We start from the raw sequence: 24,878 nt of genomic DNA on the forward strand, positions 1-24,878 counted from the left end.
AGGCTGGCACTATGATCCCTAGTCTCAGGATGAGAAAACTGGAAACTGAGGGCAGAATACATTTTCCAATCTATATGAAAGGTGAAGGGGGAAGCATGAGGAGGGTGAGAGGTTGATAACCCCAACCAACTCCCTAATATCAAAGAAGAAAACTTGGATGGCAAGTTAATAAATGATTGTTTATTAACATAGCAATCCTAAAGGTGAAAATGTATTTTTACTGTCTACAAATTAAACTTAAATGAACTCCTACACTGAACAAGGCCCATGATTAAATTCAGCTAAGTAGAGACACCTTTTGATATTTTTTTTGACCTGGATTCACACACCTCATCACCACAGAACTCTTCCCTCTGCCAGGCACATGTTCCTCCCCAAATAAGTCACCACCAGCTTCAGACCTTGGCTTTAAAATTCATCTTTTCTTGCAGGGGTGGGGAGAGCATTTGTCTCTAAGAAAACGCTTCTAGTGGCAGTAAATTCCTCTGTGGTCTAACAACTTCTGTATTTATAGACCTGACTGGACAAGGGCCCGAACATTTCATGGTATCATCAGCTGGCTACTATAAACGTTCCAAATTATAACTGATAAAAATGCAATCTGTGACTTACAGACACACAGTCGTTACTTGTCTAATAGGGAGGTCTGTTAGTCTTACTCATCCTAGGCCCTGTCACTGACTTCACCCTTCGTTCATTTCCTTAACCCCAAAACATTTGCTTAGAAGAAAAACAGTAATAGTTAGCAGTGAAATGTGTGTGTGAGTATGCACACAACGTGCATGCATGTGGGGGCGTGTTTTTTTATGAGCTGCACCTGATCAGTCAGTGACCAAATGAGGGATTCACATCACATCACACACCTGGGAGGAGGCTCCAAGGTCCAGATGATGACTGGCTGCCTCATTTACATTGTTTGATGGCATTAGCTGCTCTTGTGTATTCTTCAAGCTCTTTGCAGAAAGTGCTGGTTGTGCTTTTCAAGCGCATTACATAACCCCTGTATCTTTGCTAATCTCCAGGATGTTGAGCTTTCATGGGAACAGGAATCTCCCCACCTCCTCTGTGTCTAATGCAACCCCATTACGATTACAAGTTCTTCTTAAGCCTGAACAGTGTAGATCAGAATGTGGGCCTGGCCTCCGAGGCTTCAAATCCTGGCTCTGCCTTCCTTACTATCTTCATGACTATATGGTAGACAGCATTCCCATGCCTCACTCCATTCGTCTAGGAAACGAGCATCAGCCCTGGGCAGTTGGAAAGGTTATGTGAAATATCACAGTACTGCAGTACTGGCAAATGGTAAGCTCACAATAAATGTTATTCCTTATTTCAAATAGCAAGGAAGGATTATCAATGTTGATTTGGGTTTGAGGAAAGACACAGGGAAAACCATGGGTGGATTTTCACTTGATAAGGAATTAAAAAAAAAGAAAAACAAAACAAAACAAAATCAACAACAAAACAACACTTCAATATCATTTAACCAGACTCGCTGGGCTTATTTACTATTCCTCCAGAAGAGAGGGGATTAAAGTCGCTCTTAAATCAGAGTGCAGTTTGAACTCCACACAGAAATGATCCACTAACAAAGTGCAGACCAAAATAAACGCCTTCTGTTGGGCTTGGCATGCCAGCTACTGCACTTGAAAAGCAAACCTGGCTCTTTCTGCAAAGAGCATGAAGAACACAGGAGAGCAGCAAATGCCAGGGAGTGATGTAAATGAGGCAGCCAGTGATCATCCAGACCTGGGAGTGTCAACCCTCACCCCCACCCCCAAGGTGCCTGACATGCTTCGGCTCACTCATTCGGTCCCTGACTAAGCAGCCACTGACTGGTGCATCTCATGAAAAACACCCCCAACCCACATATTTAATAACTCTTACTACTTCTCTTTCCAGAGAGCATATTATACATAAAATATGTATGTTGTGGACTGTCTTTTCATTAACCAATTGCTAACACTATAGAAAGATAAGTTTGTGTCTCTTCGCTCTACTCTCAAAGCCTAAAACAGAGCCTGCTGCACTGATAATTAAAAAAGATAAAGAAAAAAAAAAACACCTACCACTATAAAATGAATGAATGGGCCTGGTGACATGCTAGCTACTAGTGACAAAGCAAAGTGAAAAACTAAATAAACAAAAACACTTCACACTTGACAAGTGTCCTAAATGGTTAGCAACAACAGTATTGCAGAAAAATTAAAAGTCAATTAAAATACTGTTAAAGTAATGATTTCTTCTAGAGTCTAGAAAAATCCCAAGCAATTTATTTGGAAGCAATATTCAGATTAGGCTAAAGTTAGAGAACAGGTCATCTCTAGGGAACAAAAGAGAAAGCAGGTTTATAAGAAGGGACAGTTGGAAATCTTTATTTTGTACCTGAAAGGACAGAACAGCTCTCTCTCACTTAAAAACATCTACAAATAAAACTACGATTACTACCTATATCTAATAAAAGCCATCATCTCATTAATTTCCTAATACCACAGACACACACAGTTTTCTGCTTCAGGATGAACTAAGTAAGCATAAGACATAAACTATCCACAACACCCTGCTCTCCGGGGGGAAAAAACTTAAAAAGAATTCTCAAAAGACAAATAATTTCTGTTGGATAATGGGGAATCCAGAAAGCACATTCCATAAAATGTGCTACAGTGAAACTATTTACCTGTGCTGGGATCTGCCAGGTGGTGCTTTAGTGAGAACTTTTCCACACTTTGTACCACAAAGAAAATGAGAACAAAACCAATTGAAAACAGTTGCGTACATCCCTATCTTGACTCTACTATGCAATAAAACAAAGACATTTCACCCACAGAGAAACTAGCTTTAACCCTTTACTTCACCGTTGCAAGTGTACCCTGTAGACCCTTTGAGTCAAGGGATGAAGAGCACAAGCTCTACATACACGAAAGATAGCTGAAGAGGTCTAGTCTGGATCTCATGTGGGTTTTTATTTCTTTCCCTTTCTTCAAGATCAGTAAAGTCAACAGCAAACTGTGGGAAAACTATGAAAATAAATTCAATTTTCACTTAAAAGCTTATTTTCCAGACTGGAATAGTTCATCATTTAATTCTTTTTCTTTCCCTCATTTTAAGTGTCTCATGTTTTGCCTGAAAGCACATATGTGCACCATTTATGTGCTCTGTATGAGGGGGCCAGAAGGGCACTGAGTCCCTGGAGCTACAGTCCAGGTAGTTGTGGACCAGCATGTGAGTTCTGGACACTGACCTGGGTGCTCTGTGCAAGCAGTCAGCACTCTTAACCCTTGAGCGGAGTCATTTCTCCAGCCTCTCCTCATCTAACTCTAGTAATTCTCTAATCTCATGATGGCTTTTCAAGACATTGTTTTTTAAAAAGGCATATTCATAAGAAAGGTAACAATATCTACTGTGAATTTTTTGCTTTGTTCTCCTGAGCTGATCAACAAATTCAGGTCCTTAGCTCAGTGATTAAAAGGAATTTGGTGATTTGGCTATTTGGTGAGTATTTTAATAGACTCTTACATAAATAACATAAAATGACGGGATATGTCAGTACTGCATCTGATCTAGAATGTTTTTCTCCGCAAATGGAATTGACAGGATCTGTCAATTTCCTGAACCTGCCTTAGAAATGTCTGATGCCTTCCTGGAATACAACTTAATTAAGTATCTTCTTTTTCCTAGTCTAATCAAAGCACAGTATCAAGAGGGAAGCAGTGGTTGTTGGGACAAGCATTCCAGGCCTTCCTGGCATGGCCCCTCGCTCTGGCCCACTGAAGCCATGGAGGCCTCAATCATACGCTCATGTTTTCTTGTCTTACACTGCATTTGAGGCATAAAATGGAAAGTAAAATGCAAGCTCCTTCTGTACTTGTTTACTTTTTAGACTGGCATGTGCTCATTTAATTCTAATAAAAGTTTTAATTAAAAAGACCCTGCAAAATTGGTCCAAATATCAGTTAACAATACCCTTGTTCTGCGACAATTTCTTAAATCAGAAGCTAGTGCATAGAGCATCACTAGAAGGCCACTTGCACAGCATTTCCTCCAGGGAACAACTACCTCCCAGCTGGTCTTCCCAGGCTTCATAACCATAGTTGGCAGAACCTTGCTCCTTCCTCTCTATAGGCCTCATCACTAACTCTAGAGGATGTGGACTGCTCGACACAGCACAAAACTTACAGTCAACATCAAGTTTAACTATGTCAAAGAGTTTTCAATCTGTTGAAAGGAAGAGGTGCTGTTTTGTTTTGTTTGTTAATTTCCTACTTCTTAGCTAGAAAGGTATTCATTAGCATTCTTTCTACTGGGTAAACAACTGAGCCTCTGCTGGAGAGATGGAGGATGACACAAAGACCCAGGCTACTATACACTATCAAGCTACTATCTTGAATACTGGCAATCTATCAAATTTGAAGGGAAACATGTTGTTAAATCATTTTAACAACAAAAAAGATGTACATTAAAGAGGTCTGAAAAAACCTTAAAGAATGTGTATGTAGGCATTAATTTTAATTCTGTACCATAAAATTAGTCCCATACTCAACAACTCCTACTTTTGGGAATAATAAAAATACCATATTTTAGCATAATAAAATAATGTATAAGTGTTTCAAACAGAGCTGCGCCCACATTTCCATAGTCAATCCTTCACCTACTATCCTTTCTAAAAAACTTTTCCCTCAAAGGCTACCTCAAATATCTATGTATAATTCTCAACAGCTTCAGTGCTGCTGCTAATGGTGCTGGCCAATATTTATCTTTGGTTTACATAATGTATACAACATTTTGCTTAATTTCCATATGCTTAAGGCAGTATGTCATGAAGGCCACTATACCAAGGAGAAATCTAAGGGTTAAACAAGTATTTCCAATAACAAATATCAGAAGAGTATGAGGGCTAACATTTGACCCCATATCTACCAGTCTTTGATGCACTCTGTTAACCTGAAGTCCTTTGTGGAAGAGGTCTCAAACTATCAAGGAGTTCTGGGATCATTCAAGCTTAAGTACCTAAAATTCTAAAACCTGGGATTATTCTTAACTATCTCATGTAATTATGAAATATCAGGGAACAAGTACTTGGGAAGCAAAGCTTTATTAAATTATGACATCCAAAAATCAACAAAGTAGAGAAAGCCAGCAAGAGTTCCTTTGCTCTGATAAATCAGCTGAGTTCAACTGCAAACGCCATTTCACTGGCAAAGCAGTTACTCTAAGCCCATGGCTGAAACCAAGCTGATGAGACTTTATACTGTGCTTGGTTGTCATAAAAATAATCCAATAAAAAATGGAGTAAGACCTAAACAGAAAACTCTCAACAGAGGAATCTAAAATGGCTGAAAGACACTTAAGGAAATGCTCAACATCCTTAGCCATCAGAGAAATGCAAATCAAAACAACTCTGAGATTCCATCTTACACCTGTAAGACTGGCCAAGATCAACAACACTGATGACAACTTATTCTGGAAAGGTTGTGGAGTAAGGGGAACACTTCTGCACTGCTGGTGGGAGTGCAAGCTGGTACAACCCCTTTGGATATCAGTATGGTGATTTCTCAGAAAATTAGGAAACAGCCTTCCTCAAGACACAGCAATACCACTTTTGAGTATATACCCAAAGGATACTCAATCGTACCACAAGGACATGTGCTCTACTATGTACATACATAGCAGCACAATTTGTCACAGCCAGAACCTGGAAAACAACCTAAATGCCCCTTGAATGAAGAATGGATAAGGAAAATGTGGTACATTTACACAATGGAGTATACATAGCAGAAAAAAATAATGACATCTTGAAATTTGCAGGCAAATGGATGGAGCTAGAAAACATCATACTGAGTGAGGTAACTCAGACCCAGAAAGACAAATATCATATGTACTCACTCATAAATGGTTTTTAAGCATAAAGCAAAGAAAACCAGCCTACAAATCACAATCCCAGAGAACCTAGACGACAATGAGGACCCTAAGAGAGACAAACATAGATCTAATCTACATGAGAAGTAGAAAAAGACAAGATCTCCTCAGTAAATTGGGAGCATGGGGACCTTGGGGGAGGATTGAAGGAGAGGGGAACAGAGAAAAATGTATAGCTCAATAAAATCAATTAAGAAAAAAAAAACCCTAAGTAACACTAACCCAAATACTCATTATTTTAAGTCATTTGTACAGCATCTGGGAGGGCTGCCATGTAAACCAGCTCTAAGAGCCTAAACGAACAAATCTGCAATGTTTACTTGTCTGGTGCTGAATTGGTGGTGCAATAACTATGATTAGGTAAACAGCACCATCATTGCCTTTGCCAATAGCATAAATCCAATTTTCCAGCTTCCACATGTCCATTTCTTAGTCTGAATACAGGCAAACTTCTGTATTACATAAGTAAGTTCCTAAGAGCAGTAAACTTCTTTGTTAAAATATCCCAATTCATTGGCACCATATTATCCAGGTTATTGCTCAATATTCGTTTTAGCTCTCCACTAGGACAGGCTTAAAATAACAGTAGTCTTATTCTGCTGTCTGGGAATGCTTGAAACCCAGAATGTCATCATGAGCACTGCCTCCATTTGGCCACACGTAAAGCAATATTCATTCCCAGCCCTCTACTACATAATTATTCTCAAATGCTTGCAGAACAATGCGTAGTTCTACAAATTGGATCTTCATGCAGCTTGAGCCTCCAGGTTACAATACGTGCCCTTTTGTCTCTCTGGCACTACACTTTTTGAAAATGGGTTTAGGGTCAAGTCTAAATGAGACATAATATAATTTTTTAGTCTATCCACCAGCAAAATTGCAGTGCCTGTCCTCAATTATACACTATTGAATTTCAACAAGTAGTTCAAGATATGGCTGCCAAATTTCTACAAGTTCAAGTAAATCCCAAGAGGGAACAGACAAATCACAATCCTCCATGCATTATTCTTACTGAATTACAGAAATACTCACTGCAATTTTAGTTTTATGTTTATTTGATGGCAATGTAAACAGTCATGCAGATGTCAGGATACGGATCACCACAGGCCCTTTTCCTTTCAGCCTTTATTTCCTATCTCAGGTAATACAGTCTATTCTGGTAAGGTAGAAACTACAACAAGTTCTTAAAATACTAGAGGCATAATGAAGTACTGAAGACAAACTATGTTTCATCTTGTTACTCCTAGAACATACTGGCACAATTTCTCTTTGTTATAAACACAGTCCACTAGAAAGTGAGCCTATGGTGCTTCCTGTAGAAAGGGCCGACCAACTGTTGCTAACAGCCAGTTAAAGGAGAATCTTAATCTAACGGGAAAACACATCATCAATATTCTGCTCACCTTCATGAACATCTTCAATTGAGTATTATCTAGATCACAGGAACTTTGTGTCCCACCAGTGGTCACCCAGAGTGAGAGGCTGTTTGCCACGAGGAAGGCAGGGGCCTGGCTACACAGCTGGGACATCTGGGGCACGTTACTCAGTGTCTTTGAGTTTCAACAATAAAAACACTAATTGACTGGGTAATGAAGGGAAGAGGTACCTAACTTTGTCCCCCAAAAAGAAACATAGAATCATGTTAAATCATTTCGGGCCCTAATGGATAGTTATGTATTGAGCAACATTTAACACAAAAATTCAAAATACTTTAAAAATGAAAATTTTCTGTGTGCTCTTAAGAATTCACAAGTGGAAAATTCTGTACTTAATCTTGTATGATGGGTTCCTATTCAAAATGAAGGTGGGCCCCTAGCTGAAAGCTACTAACACTTGATGATTTCTCAGGGAGTGGAAATGTGGCCACAGGTAGATACACCATGTTCTAGTAGATGCTCCAAACCATGAGCGTATGGGTAGCACAAACTAGATTCACTGGGTTATTAAAAACAAAACCTACAAAGTTGGAAAAGAGGTGAGTATGGAAAAAGAGGGGTGAAGATGGAAAGGGGATTAAACATGACCAAAGTGTATTGCATGTATGCATGGAATTCTCAAAGAATCAATAGAAATATCATTTTAAAAAGTGAAGTTAGACCTTCAGGGTATATATGCCTGAAAAACAAATTCTGTGTTTAAGCATAGGGTCTCACTCCAAGGTAGCTTACTACATCTATGCAGCTATTTCAAAACTTGAAAACTTGAAAAAAAAATTGAAACTTAAAACACATGTGGTTCCCTAACATTCTAGACAAGGAGACGCCTGAGATGCTTCATTGGTGCTGGTGATGATACTGGTCTGTTTCCTGCCAATAGCCAAGAAGTACAAAGGACTTCACATATCATAGTACTCAGGAACATTTTCATCCAAAGCTGTGTTTAAAGATAATACACAAAATCAGACAGTCTATTTTGGATTGGACTCCTGAGTAAAACTGATTCCAAACACCCCTACACTAAATGTTGAAACAATGAACAAAAGTATCATGAGGGCAATATGATTTTATTTCAAGTCTGAAAAAAGCAGTAGTTACCCTGATGTTTAATTTTCATATCAATAAAATATGCAGCTGCATTAATATGGGTTACAGGGCTGGAGCAGAAAGATCCTCACCTGGTATGAAAACCTGTGGAAGAAACCAGCCTACACTGAGCCTCCTACAAGTGGCCTGGAAGAACCAACTATAAATTACACTGGTCATTTCTAACGTGCCCCAAACTGTTGTATTCATCCACGCAATAAATATTCAGTGAGTACATAGTTAAGTATCAGGCATGGGTCCTGAAAATGGACAGAGCTCACTTTCATAGAGCCATGTTCTAGAACATTACAGATCATGGAGTGATGGTGCTCGTGCTTCCTGAGCTATCATTCTCAACTTTAATGGAGACAAATTAAATTACAAAGCATGTGATTACTGGCTTTGATCATTCAACCTATTCTCCAAATACAACAGTCTTTACTCGGCTACACCAGCAAATCTCATAGTAAGCCCGACAAGCACTCTGAAGGCTCCCAGTGACTCAAGGCCATTGAAACTGATAAGTCCTTTGCTTGCTCTGTCAGACCGAGCTGCACTGATGGAAGCATTTTAAAACTCTGTGGAGATAACTGAGTATTATCCATTTAGATTACTTTCCTCATTCAATTCATGAAAGGAAAAAAGATAATCCCTCTGCAGGCCCTCATGCTTAGCACATGTGCTGGGCTCCATGGTCCAAGTCTTCAGAGAAGGACAACCACCTCTTGGGTGCAAAGGAGTGATTTTCCATTCTGACACGGGTTAAATCCCATTACCCAATCACTTCCAATTGTGAAGAGGGTAGGAGAATGCAATCAACAATATGCATGGAAATTAAAAAAAACACACAGCTTACTTATAAAGACCACAGTTCTGCTAAAAACTTAGAGAATTCAGAGAGAGAGAATAGCTATCTCCTAGGTACATCTCAACCAAGCTTCCTCTTCACCTACCTACCCTTCAGCAACAGGGCAAACAGCAGCAATCCCATGATGCTGCAAGCCCTCAGACCCAGAATTCTACAACAGATGGAATCCTTTTCTGTCTTTACATCTTAGGATGCAAACCAAGGTCTCAAAATAACACTGGCATTAAGCAGGGCACACAGATCTCAGTAACCTGAAAGACTAGATAAATGACTGTTTCTAGAAAATATTCTATGGCCTGAGTCAAATGTTGAATCATCACATGCAACACCCTCATCCTGAAGGCCCAAATGCCTTTAAGAAACAAATACATCTGATGTACTGAAGCCTATCATTTCTTGAAATCATTTGACTGCGGAACCAACCCCACTCCGACAGTGACATTAATCTTCAAAATTGATCTAGTGTCTAATATCTGACTTCACAGAAGCTACATGTGTAATAATTCCTTTCAGAGAGTGTCATCTGAGGCAACCCAGTGCATCAGACACAGGATCTTCATCTGAGAATTTAACTTAGGGCATCCTTTCAATCCATTAAATTCCCCCTCAAAATCCCATGATTTTATGACCTTTAAAAGACAAAGGTAGCAGAAATTCTTCAAAAAAACGCTTCGGCTCTAGAAAATAATAGTTCAGCACAGCCTCCCTGGATCAACTATCAACAAAAACTCTGTACCAAATGCCCATGGGAGTTTTGTGCTATTCGTATATCACCATATCTATGTACAGCACCTGGCGCACTGTTAGAGTTTAATATATTTGGTCTGACCGAATGGTGAGTGTCAATAATTTCTCTCTAGTGCCTCAAATTCTGATTGAGAATAACCAAGGTTAAAAAAAAAATCCTCTCAGTCTCGGTGACCAAATTAGATTTAGATTCCCTTCATCAAATGTATAGTACAGTGTAAACCTACTTTACATACCAGGTTCAGATATGGGCATTTCTTCTAGGGCGATGCCAGGAGCTGATATTATTTACAAATATTTTAATAACCATATGTATCTTTCTAACTGAGATGTAATCTCTTCTAGAGGCGCAGCTGGCTCATGCTCTGAACATAAAACTGGGATTGCAGAGCATTTTCTAACACAAGCCCTGCAATTTCCTTTAAAAAACTTAATGCTCATGTATTTTAATTTTTTTAGTCAGCAAAGTAAGAAAATAAGCATTGACTGGACTGCCTAAATGGAGCATATTTGAAATTTATAAATAAGATATCAAGAAGCAAAACCATTACTAATTTTAAAATTGGATATTTTTAAAATATTTAAAATTCAGATATTTTAGCCCATTTTTCAATCTCAATGAAAGGAAACAGAATGGCTTCCTTGCTTGTAATATTATTGTCAAAAACCTGTCACTTCCCCCAAAAATGATTTTAGTGAAAGGAAATTTTTTTTTTGTCAAATACAAATGCTTGCTGAGCCTCTGCAAACTGTACAGAATCTATAAACTGGAATTTCCCCCCCCAAACTGCACAATGCATTTTTTATCTTATCTTTACACATCCAAGTGGCATGCCATTTCTCAGTCATTATGATAAACAGAATGAGATTATTTCATTGTACCGGCTTTCAAAGGCAAAGGAAATGCAGAGCGCTGGAAAAGTAGGTCCATATTGTTGGCTCCTTCACACCTATGATCATTATAGGCGCTCACAAAGAGGCCACTGGTCTTTAAAGTCAAACTCTGCATCATCTCTTTTGCAGAGCCCTGCGGCTATCACTGAAGAGCACAGTGGTCCACTCTAATCTCTGAATAGAGGAGAGGAAGAGATCATTAAATTATAATTTCTATGCACAACTGCTACAAGTATTTCCTACAACAGGATTAATATGAAAGCAAGATCCCAGAATAAAGCTGCTCAGCAGAGAGGAAGGCAGTTTAGTGTCTTGTAAATTTGATTTCACTGAAAGCCCTGACACATCATAATAGTGGAATCCTATTTACTGGAGCAAGCAGGACGGATAATGCTATTTAATACCTGGTGTACTGCATGCCATCAGCTCACAGCTTTGTACTCCATGTTCTCATCTTACCTTAAGGTTAATGCTTCTTGACAGCCGACATGGTAAATAGAGCCCAAATTAAGTGCTGATCCCACGATTTGCAAATCTTTCCTCTAAAGTTAGACATAGAAGAACTGGCTACAGTTATGGGGATCATTTTAACAGAATACACTTTAAAAGCTAACCCTAGGGGAAAAAAGAACATGCTTTATATCCCTAAAGCCAGATTAAAAAAGCAATTCAAGGTTACTCAAACCACATTTTCCATTTGAAATTTCAGAGAAGTTAACAGAAAAGTCAACGTACTTGAAGGATTTGTTGAATTGAATAGAAGATCCCATATCTATTAAACTGCATTGATTCCTCCCCCACTCTGAGAGAATAAAATAGCAAGCAAAGAGGGTGGGGTGACATCAACTCATATTGCTTGCTACTTTTCCGAGTATCTGTAATAATAACCCTCCTTTAAGAAACAGGTCAGAGTGCAAAATGGTTCACTGTTTGCATCTAGGTTATAATCAGCTGTGTCTGCTGCGGTAACAAAGAGACAGTGTGACCAGACTCGGCCGCATTCGTTTTTCTACAGACTAATTTCTAATGCATTTATTTAAAACTCCACTTGAAAAAAAGCTTTTATTAAGAGCGTAACTCACAATGTATAAAACATACCACAAGCAGCTTTGCTAGGATCTGTCACTCTCAATGGCATTGCAGTCATGATGGTGGCTTGGATACCTACAATGTATGAATATGTGGACCAGAGAACTTCATCTGTTTCTGCAATTTTCTCTAACTACAGAAACCATGGGAATCTGCCCTATTTTTCACATGAATGAAGAAACCTATACAAAATTCGCAAATGTCAAAGGAACAAAGTGTCTCTATGCAGGCCTGGCTGGAGGAGCTTGGCTTTTTTTATCTATCGTGCTGAGTTTGCCAACTCACATTCATGGCCACAGTGAGTTACCCACTGACCTAAAAGCACTGACAACTGCTTCTAAAGTGCTGTAGCGAGAAAAATAACAATGGAGAGGCTTTTGTTTTAAATCCAGTAAACCAATTTAATACCTCCTCATTCCATAAAGATTATTTATTATTTTATTATCTCAGATTTTAGTGATTATATCCAAGCTACCCTGGCTTAACTCGGGGACAGATTTTACAAGACTTCATCTGGTAGTAAAAGTATATATATAACAGTTTCTCCCATATGTAGTAAATCAGGTACACAATAACCTATTAGCATTGTTTCTACCCTTCTTCTAAGCTTTCCACAAAGAAACATAGGTAAAAATATCAACTAACAAAAAGCAAAGCAATCCTATCAGCAATTAACCATACAGAGGTGCCCAACACTTTCTGATGCTGCCGAAGATTTGCGGCCCACCGGAAGTGAGGGGCTTTTAAAAAGTTGCTCATTTGATGAAAGCATGACCTTAGAATTTAATTAGTAACTCTCTCCCTGGGTGACAAGCCAGTAATATACTTTACTTCTTAGTGGTAATTTATTTTTTCATTATTCCCTTTCAATGTCTTCTTCTGCCCAGCTGGTACAATTCCCTTACTGTGTTAATTCTAGGTGGTTTTTTGCAAGGTGTATGTCTATTGCTACTGAAACCCAGGAGTCTATAAAATGCAAGTTATATGTGCCACATGACCAGGCTGGTCTGAGCACTAAGCTTACACTTCGTTGAGCTCTCAAGGCCACCAGGGCTTTTACACCTCCCATACATGCTGTGCCAAACCCCATATCCTTAAGAGAGCCAAGAAGAAAGTGGTTGGTTCAGTGCAAAGAATTAATTCCACTTCATTTTAAAAATTAAAAAGTTATACATGCATGACATCGGAACCCTCAAAGGGATCAAGTTTCCAAGATGGCCTGGGGATATAGGTCCTTCATCCTTAGAACCAATGAAATGCTGGCAAAAAATGCATTTTCCTTAAGAATGTGCCAATAATCCACATCAAACAAATTATCCACCAAAACAATTTATCAAGAAAAAGTCTATTTTGTTTCCAGAAGACAGACATGTTCAAATCCATTCTCAAGCTATAGCAACCTGGACTGCACTGCACACAAATGATTCCCATACTTACATTATCATGATTTTTTTTCTTATATTAAGAGCCATTTAGCTCAGCACTTTTATACTTTTTAACACCAAGTATGTTCAGAAATGCTTAGACATTATACTTTCACAACCACTGACAATACAAAAGAAAATGCCTTTACAAGTTTTGCAAAATGCCTAGTCCCAGACTGACTACCCTTCATGTATTCGTTGATCAAACTCACCTAGATAAAATGACAGGTCCTCTAGGAATATCAACAATAAAGGAAAGAGGACTTTACAGAACTGGGAGACGTCATGCCGAGGCTGAGTGACACGAAAGTGATTTCATGACTATTGGAATCTTGTTTACAATGAAGAATGTATGTCCTATGATGAAAATAGCTCAACGGATAAACTCTGGCCAGTTTTTAAAGAGCTGTCATGTCACTCTTTATTTCGGCAGGGGTATTACCTGGGATTGAACTCAGGGTGTTCTGCATACCACCCTCCTTATTTAGGTCATTTTAACAAGTCAGTGATACAAATAACATTCCGTCCTCCTAATGGCTGGAGAAACTGAAAGATTAAGTAAGAGTTTCATTACAGTCTGTGAAGGAAAGGCAAATGACGTCAGAACTGGTTCTCGAAGTGGCCTGTCTGAAGACTATGACTTGACATCAAGTCAGGCTCACTTCCTGGTAGAGAGAATGGTCTTCATACAGGTAAATGATTAAATTTTTAAAAAATTTTTTTATGATGTAAAAATTATACAAGATTTAAACTTCAGTACATAGACAGTCCTTTTCATTTACACATCATGGACACAGACAAAAGAGGATGCATTGGAGCCAACGTTAACTGAAATATTTACTGTGGGGATTTTATCACCGATTGCTTCTCTAAATCATTCCATATTATGCCTACTCAACATCTCTACTTGAATGTTTTAAGAAGTACCAGAAATAATGGCCAAACCAAACCCCTTATTAACTCAACCACCAATATCCTAATTGATAATCTACATAATCTTGCCCTACAAATAAACCTTTCTTTTTATTTATAAGACTAGACCTAGAAGCCTTTCTTTTATTCACTTTCAAAACCATAATCAAATCTGGTCTCTACCTTTGACATGCACAATCAAAATTGTTTTTGTCAGTGCTAGCACCATAGTAATAGCCGTGGCCATCCAAATACCTCCCCCTCTTCCCCGCAACCTCAGTTCGATAGGGTTCTCATATAGTCCACTGTAATCTCAAACTTGCTATGTAGTCAAGAATGACTTTGAATTCCTGATCCTCCTGGATTCATCTCCCAAGCGCCAGGCTAACTGGTGTGTGCCATCATGCCCGGCATGCCAACTCAATTATAAATTAATCTTTTGCCAAGTCTCTCTTTCTTCAACTTTTGCCCAGGTAGTCGCCTGTCTGCTGATGTCATCAGGCTTCTTCTGTCCTCCCCACATGTGCCTACTAAACCCCTATCTCAGGAGTGACCCTGACTTGTTTTCCTGTAACTAAAGGCCTGTTCCTTGCTATCCCATTATATATAGATCGTCCTTCTTCATGCAACCCCAGGCTTACACTTGGCTGAGGGACTCCATATTCCCTGCTAAGTTACTATTTTCCACATCATCTATGCTGTTGTACACTATATAACTGACTTTAAGCTCCACAAAAGTAGACGTTTAGCTTACATGTATAAGGGCACAAACACCAGCACCTGACAAACATCAGTTGTGTAAAATGATCCTATTCAAGACGTGCTGACCCCGCGACAAGGAAGGGGACAAGATGTGTTTGAAATACAAATAGCTGCACTGAGCAGAATTCAGTGTTGCATTTCTTTCTTTCCCTACATTTGATCAAATGTCATATTCTAAATAAATCAAACAGTGGATCTTAAACACAGGAGAAAGGTCAGTTTGCAATTCCATGGATTCAATATAAAGATAACCTAAACAAATTGCTTTCACTGAAGAGGGGTTCTGACAAGATGTTACACACCACTCTTAGGCCACTGTCTTGTATTCCTCCGGTCCCGATCCCTCTGCTATGTCTCAGTCCATTTGTAAGGACGAGCTAACTAGGCATATGCCTCCTGCCGCCCTAAATCCCACTAGTAAGCCCTACATATTTTTAGTTCCTGTTACCACCTTGAAGGAGAGATCGAATTGTAGTTGTAACTGCAGCAAAATGGGGCTTCACTGACAGCATATCCTTCAAAACCTCAAGGACCACCTCAAGCCAGGTATGCTGGCACACAAGGGGAACCCCAGCACTCAAAGGAGAGGACAAGAGGATTAGAAGTTCAAAGTCATCCTTACATGCATAGTGAATTCAAGACAGAGAATGTTTCAAAGATATGAACAAAGAAGAGCTAAAACCCCAAAGGTGATAAACAACAGCATCATGTCCAGGAGTGCACTCAAGTGTGCTATAAACAGTGTTTGGGAAGTTCAAAAGAACAGCCTGCTGTTTGGTCTGAGGTAATGAAGATTACGGCACATTATATAATGTAAATTATGTAAAGGAGTTTTTGAGCACACACACACACAAAATCCTACAACAAACAATAATATAACCACACAAACATACACAAAACAACATTTTTGGAGACAATGGCCTAGTTGCTTAGCCTCCTCACTTCTTAACTAGGACAAGCAACTTTAGTGCTAATTTGTTGGTTTTTAAACAAATATATGGGGAGCTACAGATGCAGAGAGAGAAGAGAAGGAAGTAATGACAAGAAATAGCCATACCCTCTCCTCCAGTCTGGCCAGCTGCTCTTTGTAAAATGCATCCTGCTTCCGTATCACTCGGTCTTTCTCTTCCAGCTGCCGAGCCTAAAAAAGACATGAGGAATATACTATATTGAGAAAAAGCAAAAGCAGCAAAGATGAAGCAAAACTCAGGCAGAAACTGTATTATAAACACATACAGAGCTGATGTTTATTGCAATCTATTAGGTCTCTGCCATTGAAAATTATTAATATGATGATTACTGCATTTATATGTAAAGAATGAAACTGCATTGTGTTTTTTCTTACTGTAACAGCTGTGCCCTACTTTGTCCAAATGTATTTGGAAATATTCGAATACAGTGTACAGCAGACTGTCTTATTTAACTTCTCTTTCAAAGAGTAATTTTTAGGATTAAAAGTCTGCACAATGAAACTTTGATCTGATTCTTGGAATTAGATATATGCTTGCTAATCCCAAATAACCTATAAACTGCCTAAATAGCACATGCACATGAACCTTACATTTGAGAACTTTTAAATGATCAGTGCAACCTGTATATAGATGAACGTATTCATTTCCCTTCCCCACCTGCATGTATATTCCATTTTCCTATCTGCATGTATTTGTATGTGCTCATTTGATTTCCTCACCTGCATGTATATTCCATTTCCCTATCTGCATGTATTTGTATGTGCTCATTTCCTTTCCCCACCTGTATGTATATTCCATTTCCCTATCTGCATGTATTTTGCATGCACTCATTCCCTTTCCCTACACATGAAGAAGTAGCAGCTTAAAGGATGGAGACGCAATAATAATGGTTTACTCTTTATTTTGAAAACTTTAAGTATAATAAAGTAATTTAAGATATTTAATTATAATATTAATTTACAAGATCTTATTTTACAAACTTTGTAAAATGCATTTCAATCTTTGTACATGTTTCATATTCTTTTGCAAAGTTATCATGTGTTACCTGGCTCACTCTATAACAGTAACTGTTCAATTTTGTTTAGTTTACATAAATCCATTTGTTCATTTGTAGGCTTTGCTATTGTTACTTACTTTATCTTCAATATCCTGCAGCATGTTAAAAATAAACAGATATTTAGCAATATATACATAATACATATTACACATTAATATAATATTACATATATAGTATATACATATATACTTTTCCCTTAAATCTGGTAGAAGATTGAAAATACAAACCAAAATCATCATCATCATAATGTGGAAATAAAAGATGTGTGAATTTAGAACACATTTAGGTGTCACTGTGCTCTTAAAGGTTAAGTACGTTTCAAATGACATGTTGATACGACTTGAAACGATATGGTGGATATTAAGAAACATACAGCACTAAGATCATATAAAAAATTATATTCAAGTAAATCTATATTTTCTTGGCAATACAGTTAAAAGTTTACTAGTCTTTTAGGATCACAAAGGAAAAAATATGGAAGGAATTTTTGACAAATAATGCTAAGAGGGAGAAAAGAATGTAACTATCATCCAAATACACGTTCTCCATCTTCCTATATGCTGTGACCCTTTCACATAGTTCCTCATGTGCTCCCAATCACAAGATTATTCTCGTTGCTACTTCGCAACTGTAATTTCTAACTTATGAATCATAATTTAATTATCTGTGTTTTCCAATGGACTTAGGTGACCCCTGTGAAAAGGTCATTTTACACCCATCCCCCAAAAGGGCCACAACCCACAGGATGAGAACTGATCTAAAGAGGAAAAAAACTAAAATTCAATATGCATGCTCAAAATATAAATTAATAAAATTGAAAATTGCTGGATTCATAAAAATATTCATATTACAAAAAAATAACTAAAAAAATCAAAATAGGTCAGTGACAAAGAGGACAAAACCTCTAAGATATAACTGTGAAAGTTAAGATCACCAATAGAGAAGGATCTTGGCTTAAATACTAAGCTTTATCCTTCTTAACAAAAGCCAAAAGTGACACACTATAGAGACTGGTGAGCAATAATAATCAAATGAAAAATACAGTGGTGAATTCAAAGAGCGCAGATTAAAAAATAGTGTTGTATTATTCATCTGCCAAATTGACAAAATATAAGATTATAATCATCAATATTGGCGAGAACACAGGAAAGTGGGTTTTCATCTGTATTGTTTGTCATAAATATAAATAGCCTAAGCATTTCAAGTATTAATTTGACAACACAGAGTAATTCTGAAAATTGTTCACAACCACAAAAATGTGAAATTCCTCTATTTCAGGACTTTCTTAGCAATTCTGGCAACATGTAAATATAATCACAGCAGGGCTGCTAGGCTATAAGGAGAGAAACCACAATCAATCCAATACCTAAATAATATATACACTAAGAAATTAATACATGCACTAAAATGTGTGGGGGACAGACTAGTAACAAACATATTATAAACACTTCTGAAACAGGAAAAAAAAAAGCCCAGATACTCTAGAAAATGCCCAGACAAAAAGCAACATGGTAATAGTTTCAGGAATGTCTTGTATATTTTTATTTTTCATAATTAATAAAAGGATGTTTTGTAGCCAAGAGCCGAATTTGAGGAATTTTTCAGGAGGGATATCTGTCTTGTTATGAGGGGGGTGGTATATAATGTATACTGCTGTAGGATAATGCTCTTATACACTGCAAAAATTTGTCACTCATATTAGTTTAATAAAACGCTGACTGGCCTGTAGCCAGTTGTAGGTGGGACAAGCAGACTAAAAGAATTCTGGGAAGAGGAAAGGCAGAGAGTCAATCATCAACCAGAAGCAGAGAAAGTGAGATGAGAATGACTTATTGAGAAAAGGTACCAAGTCACGTGGCTGAACATAGATGAGAATTATGGGTAAATCTAAGTTGTAAGAGGTAGTTAGTAATAAGCCTGAACAATAGCTCAAACAGTTTATAATTAATGTAAGACTCTTGTATGTTTATTTGTGACTGAATAGCTGTAGGACCAGGCATGACAGAAACTTCCATCTACAGTATATATTTATCAAAAACTCAGAGTTGTGTATTAAAAATAATTCATTTCACTATAAAAACTTTAAATTAAATATAAACTAAGCATATTTAAATTTATACAATATGCATTTGTATGTCAACTTGGAACAGCCTACCAAAAGCCTTGATGGACAAACTGCCTAGATCAGATTTACTTGTGAACATGTCTTGATCTTGATTATTAGTTGATGCAGGAGGCCCACTGTGAGCAGCACCATCTTATAACAGCCCTAGACAGATAGTGCTGGGATATGTAAGAAAGTTAGATTAGCATGAGCCTGTGGTTGACCCAGCAAGCAGCCTTTGTCCATGGGTTCTGCTGTTCCTCCTTGTTCATGAGTTCACAGGTCAGAGGTAATGCTGAATCATATAGCAAGCAGGCCTACCTTCAGCTTCTTACACTGATTTCCCTCAACAACAGGCTGTGTAAGATGATGAATCCTTTCTCCCCCTAAGTTGCTTTTGGTTATATTGTTTTAACACAGCAACAAAAGGAACAGATAGAACAGATAGGTCCATGAATACTAATGTCAATTTACTGACAGCAACTTTAAAGCATTTAACTGTAGTAGATATTAAGATAAGACAAGATTTTAAAAGTTCATATGTATCTAACAACAAACGAAAAACAACAGAGTTTAAGCAAGTAAAATAAGAACCAACAATAGAAGACTAATCTAAAAGATTTTGTCCAAAAATAAATAAATAAATAAATTCAGAGATTTTGGCCTAGGCACATGATCAAACATTAGGAATCATTAAAAACTGACATTTTAGAAAATAACTTTTAAGTAGTCAAAAATAATAACTGTGTGTAATGTTTGTGGGTAGGTATAAGTCAAAAAAGCAAGTGGGGGTAGTTTTTTAAATAGAAAATGATGTGGAGGAAAAGCAGAGGAGGAAGACTGAAAATAGAGTGTGCTATAAAGATGTGCACAGAAGGGTAACCTGTGCGGAAAGAAAAGCAGTGGCTAGGGTAAACAATGAGGGCAGTGTTTCTTATCTGGACCATTCCTTATTATCCACAATGAATAGTTCTTACTTCTATAACTGGAAAGAAACTTAAATATCAGCATAAATACATTTATCATGAACTATAAAAATATCAACTGATATAGAATTTTTTTATTTGCTTGTTGTTTTTTTTTTTTAAAAAAAAGAAAGGGTTTCTCTGTGTAACAGTCCTGGCTTTTCTGGAACTCCCTTTGTAGACCAGGATGACATAAAACTCAGAGAGCTGCCTGCCTCTGCCTCTGGAATGCTGAGATTGGAGGTGTGCCCTACTATGTCTGGCCTCTACTACTGAATTTTAAAGAGTAGAGTATTAAGTAATATAGTACACAACTTCAAAACTTAACAACTTGAACATCAGAGAAATTACTTCCTAAACCCCTTTTCCTGCTTTTCCTTCCACTTGAGGAGTATTTCCCAAAACAGTTATTAAAGTAAGGGTACCACAAATGGTTAATAGTTATCTGAAAAAGGGCAGAATGAGTATTTGCCATAAAGCTATTTTAAAAACACCAAGGAAATGCAGTACTACAGGTGTCTGTTGGGTCTATTATGAACACAGGAAGAGTGAACAAATTTCATTTTGAAGAGCTGCCCTCAACGTAAATAATGGATGTGCAAAGATATAATGCTTGAAGAACTTTTAAAGCAACACATCAAATGTCAGAAACATATGCTGAAGACTTAAGAGGAAGCTATCGCCAAAGACCTGATAGCATCAAACTACCCGCAAACATCACAAATCGTCCCTCAACTGCAAACAGAATCAATAGCTTGAGATCCACTGGGGAGAATAACAAAGCAAGAAACATGGCCACAATACTTCAATGGTGCATTGCTTTGAAACAGTTAATGGGATGCTGGGAGGAAAAGTCACACGATATGAATCCTGAAACTTAAATAAGCCGAGGATGTGTTGCTAAGCTAATGGCTGCTGAGGATGGAGAGTCACATTCAGCTTCAGAGAAAGCAGTAAACTGACTGCAAAGAAATAAAACTTCCGACACTGAATTGTTGTAAATGAACAAATAAAAACAAAGAGTATTAGAACATTATTTGCTGTTAAGGTGGGATCACTTCCTAAGGGAAAGATGAACACAAATTCTTTCCCCACCTCCATTTGCTATTCCTAGAAAAAAGAAACTACAGTGATTGGTTTTCAGATTGTACTAGGTTTGGGACAACACTACCGGGCTTGAAAATGTGACAGAATATGCTAATGCAGAGCATTATGGGAATCCAGTCTGCCATAATCAAGAGAATCAAATGAAATAAGAAAATCAAGCTTAATAAACCCCAAATATTTTGATGTTATAACCAGCTGTTGGTCACTAGATTAAACATTATACACACTTACCTCTTTATAGACTTGTCTCTTTTCAGAACAAGTCTGAAGGTGTTCACAACAAAACACACAATAATGTCAATACAAGAGAACACAGGGACATGGGCGAGACACAGTGTGCTGATAAGAGCTTTACCTTCCCACGTATGTTCTTCGGAAAATCTTCATAGCTCAAACTTTTTGGCATTGCTATGCCCTCTTAGCCGTGGTATGGCTCAGGGGTGGCTCAAAACGATGGCACAGGGAACTCAGTGATGTCACAATGACTTGGTCACAGTATAGGCCAGTGAAAACCCTAGAAATGCCAGGGCTGAGGTTGAAAGCTAGCGTGGAAAGCAAAGCAGGTACCTGTTCAGTTTCTATAGATGATACCAGGAACGCAGAAATTACTAGGGCTAAGAAAAGGCAACATTTTTAAAAAGAGTTCCCACCAAGCACATCCTATGACCACATTCTCTTCTATTCTGAATCTTCAACCCTTCGGAAATACAGACGAAATAAGCTGGGATAATCTGAGGCAGGCAGCATCATCTATCCTCAAAGCTCATGTAAGAAGATAAGCAAATAAGAGCAAGAACAGAACTTTACTCCTTGTCAAAATTATGTATGAAGCATAATATATTATCAATGAAATTATATGGTCACATAAAAAGAAGAAAAAAAACATGAAAACATCAAAGCCTAAACATCAAGAATGCATTGTAAGCTACAGAACATGATCACTGAATAACAAGGTGCCAAAGTGATCATGTACTCAATTAGGTGAGCACTAAACTTGTTATAAATGGGAAATTACATAGGATTCACTGAGACTTTATTAACAGGCTTAATGGCTAATGTGCAGTGTTAACCTGACTACAGAGAAGCACACAGGTCACTAATAAAGCACACCTCTCTTATGTTTCTGTGTATCCATTTCCAAGAGAAGATTAAGTAGAGATTAATTGACCTGGCCTGAAGGTAGAGAGTACCAACCCTCAGCTGTGGGCCCAGATTGAACACAAGGACATAGGAGGGAGCCAGTGCAGGTACACATCCCTACTGTGATGGGTTGAAACCTCTAGGGTATGAATCAAAAACATATCTATCCTTTCCCTAAGTCCTTGCTGTCATGTATGTAACAGCTATGGGGAGCCACACTGACAGAGGTGGCATGCAGTAACAAGGAATTATACTTAAAGCAGCATTTCTAAACCACACCCAAAGGTGACTGCTCGTCTCAGTGAACTGACATGGGGCTGGCCCCTGGTCACTGCTACACTTTTCAGTAACCACTAAGAGGGATAACTTTAAGCTACATGTTAAGTCCTAGCTTGCAATGTTCAACTCGACAGATGTCTACTATGGAATAACTGACTTGGCTGAAAACAGATGAAATTAAACGTACCCTTCTAACAGAAGGCCTTTTTAACTTTTCATACAATATATTCTAGTCATATTCTTTCCTCTCCTCTAACTCCTTCAAGACCCATTCCCTGCCCAACCAATTTTATGTTCTCTTTCCCCAAAAAATAAAAAAGGCAAATAACAGAAGCACAACAAAAACATGGAATCTCATTTGTTTTAGTCAACTACTTGTGGGCATGGAACCTCCCTGGATTATGGTTGACAGACCCCACGTCCTCTGAAAAAACTGATTTTCCTATCCCACCACTATCAACTTCAAAAAATTTCTTGGTTAGAGACTGAACTCCTAAGAGACTTCAATATCTGATTCCGAGAACTCAAACAAACCCCCAGGATTGGCTTGAGTCAGTTTCTTTTGCTTATCTGTCCTCACAGGCTCTCAAGAACCTACTCTCCACTTCTCTTTCTTTTTTTTTTTTGTACTAATCACATATTAGGAACTGTAAACACCCTCTGCTCCTTGTGCAGCTTACTCTCTGGGGAGAAAAAAGCTGGCTTCTGTGAACCAACAATGAACAGAAGAGATGGACTGAGGCATGTATTTAGGACAGTGATGTTCACGTCATATGTAGTTAGTTCTGTCCTCAGTTTAGTTTCTAGATCATGGTATTTACAAAAGTATAAATTAAGCACTAATTGAAATCTTAATTATATAAACATTTTCTTAGTGTTTTTCCCCCTGGGAGGTGTTAGCCTGTAAATTCATAGCTCATTCTTAATTTGATTTTATATTCAAAATTTACTGTTACTAATATTACGGTAATGGGAGAAGGCCTGGATGTGCACCCTGGCCCTGCTAAGTCTCTAGCATCTGACCCTGAATCAAGCAGCACCAGTGCCCATTTCAGGCCATCCTTGAATGTTATTGCACATAAGTTTCTGTCACATTACATCTTTCATCTTTGCATCTGAAGAAACCATTCAAGACACCTTGTATAGTCGTTCTTTTAAACTTTGTCTTCTTTTGCATGTGTTTTTTCACCTACTGCCCCTGTCCTTAGCTCTCAACTCTCTGCAGCAGGAAGGAGGCGAGGCTTTGCTCCTCATCTATTGTCTCAATACTTCCCACAAAAGCAGGAGTCAGGATGGAGTGGCTGCGGCACTGAAAGGTGTATGTGAAGCAAACAGAGTTATTGGGGAGGAACACTGAGACTGACTTCAAAACACCCAGCACACGCACTGCAGATCATGTGGGCCTGTTACTCAGGCTACAAGCTCAACAAGGCAGTGCCACACCTTACAACCAGGAAAGAAAGCAAAGCTTCTAGTAGGAGGCCAAAGCAAAACCAATGCTCAGAGTGTGAAGGGTGTATCTACAAAGAATGCCATTCAACCATGTCTTGATCAACAATGCTACATGGGTGGGGCAAGTGGGGTTTTTATTAGTGAACATGTCCATTAACTGTGATATGCTAGATATGGGTTCTTTCTATTTTTAAACTCTGATTGTAATTTATATGTATGTGCATGTGTGCAAGTGTAAAGGGAGTGTTAGATGCTATGGACCAAGAGTTACAGGTGGTTTTGAGCCATGTGACATGAATTCTAGGAACCAAATGCTAGTCCTCTTCAATAGTCCTACTTTGTTGAGCCATCTCTCCAGCTGAGAGATAATGGGTTATTAGTAAATAATGTCAAATATTTGAAAGTGGACTACAATATTATATGTAGTGTTAACAGGCTATGAGTCTCCAACAAGACCTGCAGCATTAGGAACAGTCTGTCTTGTACTGGGTCGCTGAAGGTTACTCGGGACCCTTCTGACATGTGAACCAAGTGGCTCATTGCTGTGGAAGCTGTCATGTGCATTACAGTTTGTGCAGCAGCATCCCTAGCTCTGACCTATATAGCCCAAGAAGATCATGACCAAATCTGTCTCCAGCCGTGGCCAAATGCCCCCTATTGAGAATGGCT

At 38.2% G+C, this 24,878-nt stretch overlaps 1 protein-coding gene across 2 annotated transcripts in view; it reads right to left on the reverse strand.

Annotated features, from left to right (window-relative positions):
• The window catches only part of Chchd3 (coiled-coil-helix-coiled-coil-helix domain containing 3), a 265,639-nt gene that overhangs the window by 82,152 nt on the left and 158,609 nt on the right, over positions 1-24,878 (reverse strand). Inside the window, exons 5-6 of one of the 2 annotated variants that reach the window (XM_026788597.1) lie at positions 17,240-17,254; positions 16,192-16,275 (exon numbers count right to left, since the gene is read on the reverse strand). In XM_026788597.1, coding sequence (XP_026644398.1) covers positions 16,192-16,275; positions 17,240-17,254 — 99 coding nt within the window. The remainder of the gene's footprint in view (positions 1-16,191; positions 16,276-17,239; positions 17,255-24,878) is intronic. The other variant, XM_005365799.3, reaches the window with a different exon arrangement.

The sequence above is a fragment of the Microtus ochrogaster genome, unplaced genomic scaffold, assembly GCF_000317375.1.
Source record: "Microtus ochrogaster isolate Prairie Vole_2 unplaced genomic scaffold, MicOch1.0 UNK4, whole genome shotgun sequence".
Lineage (NCBI taxonomy): Eukaryota > Metazoa > Chordata > Mammalia > Rodentia > Cricetidae > Microtus > Microtus ochrogaster.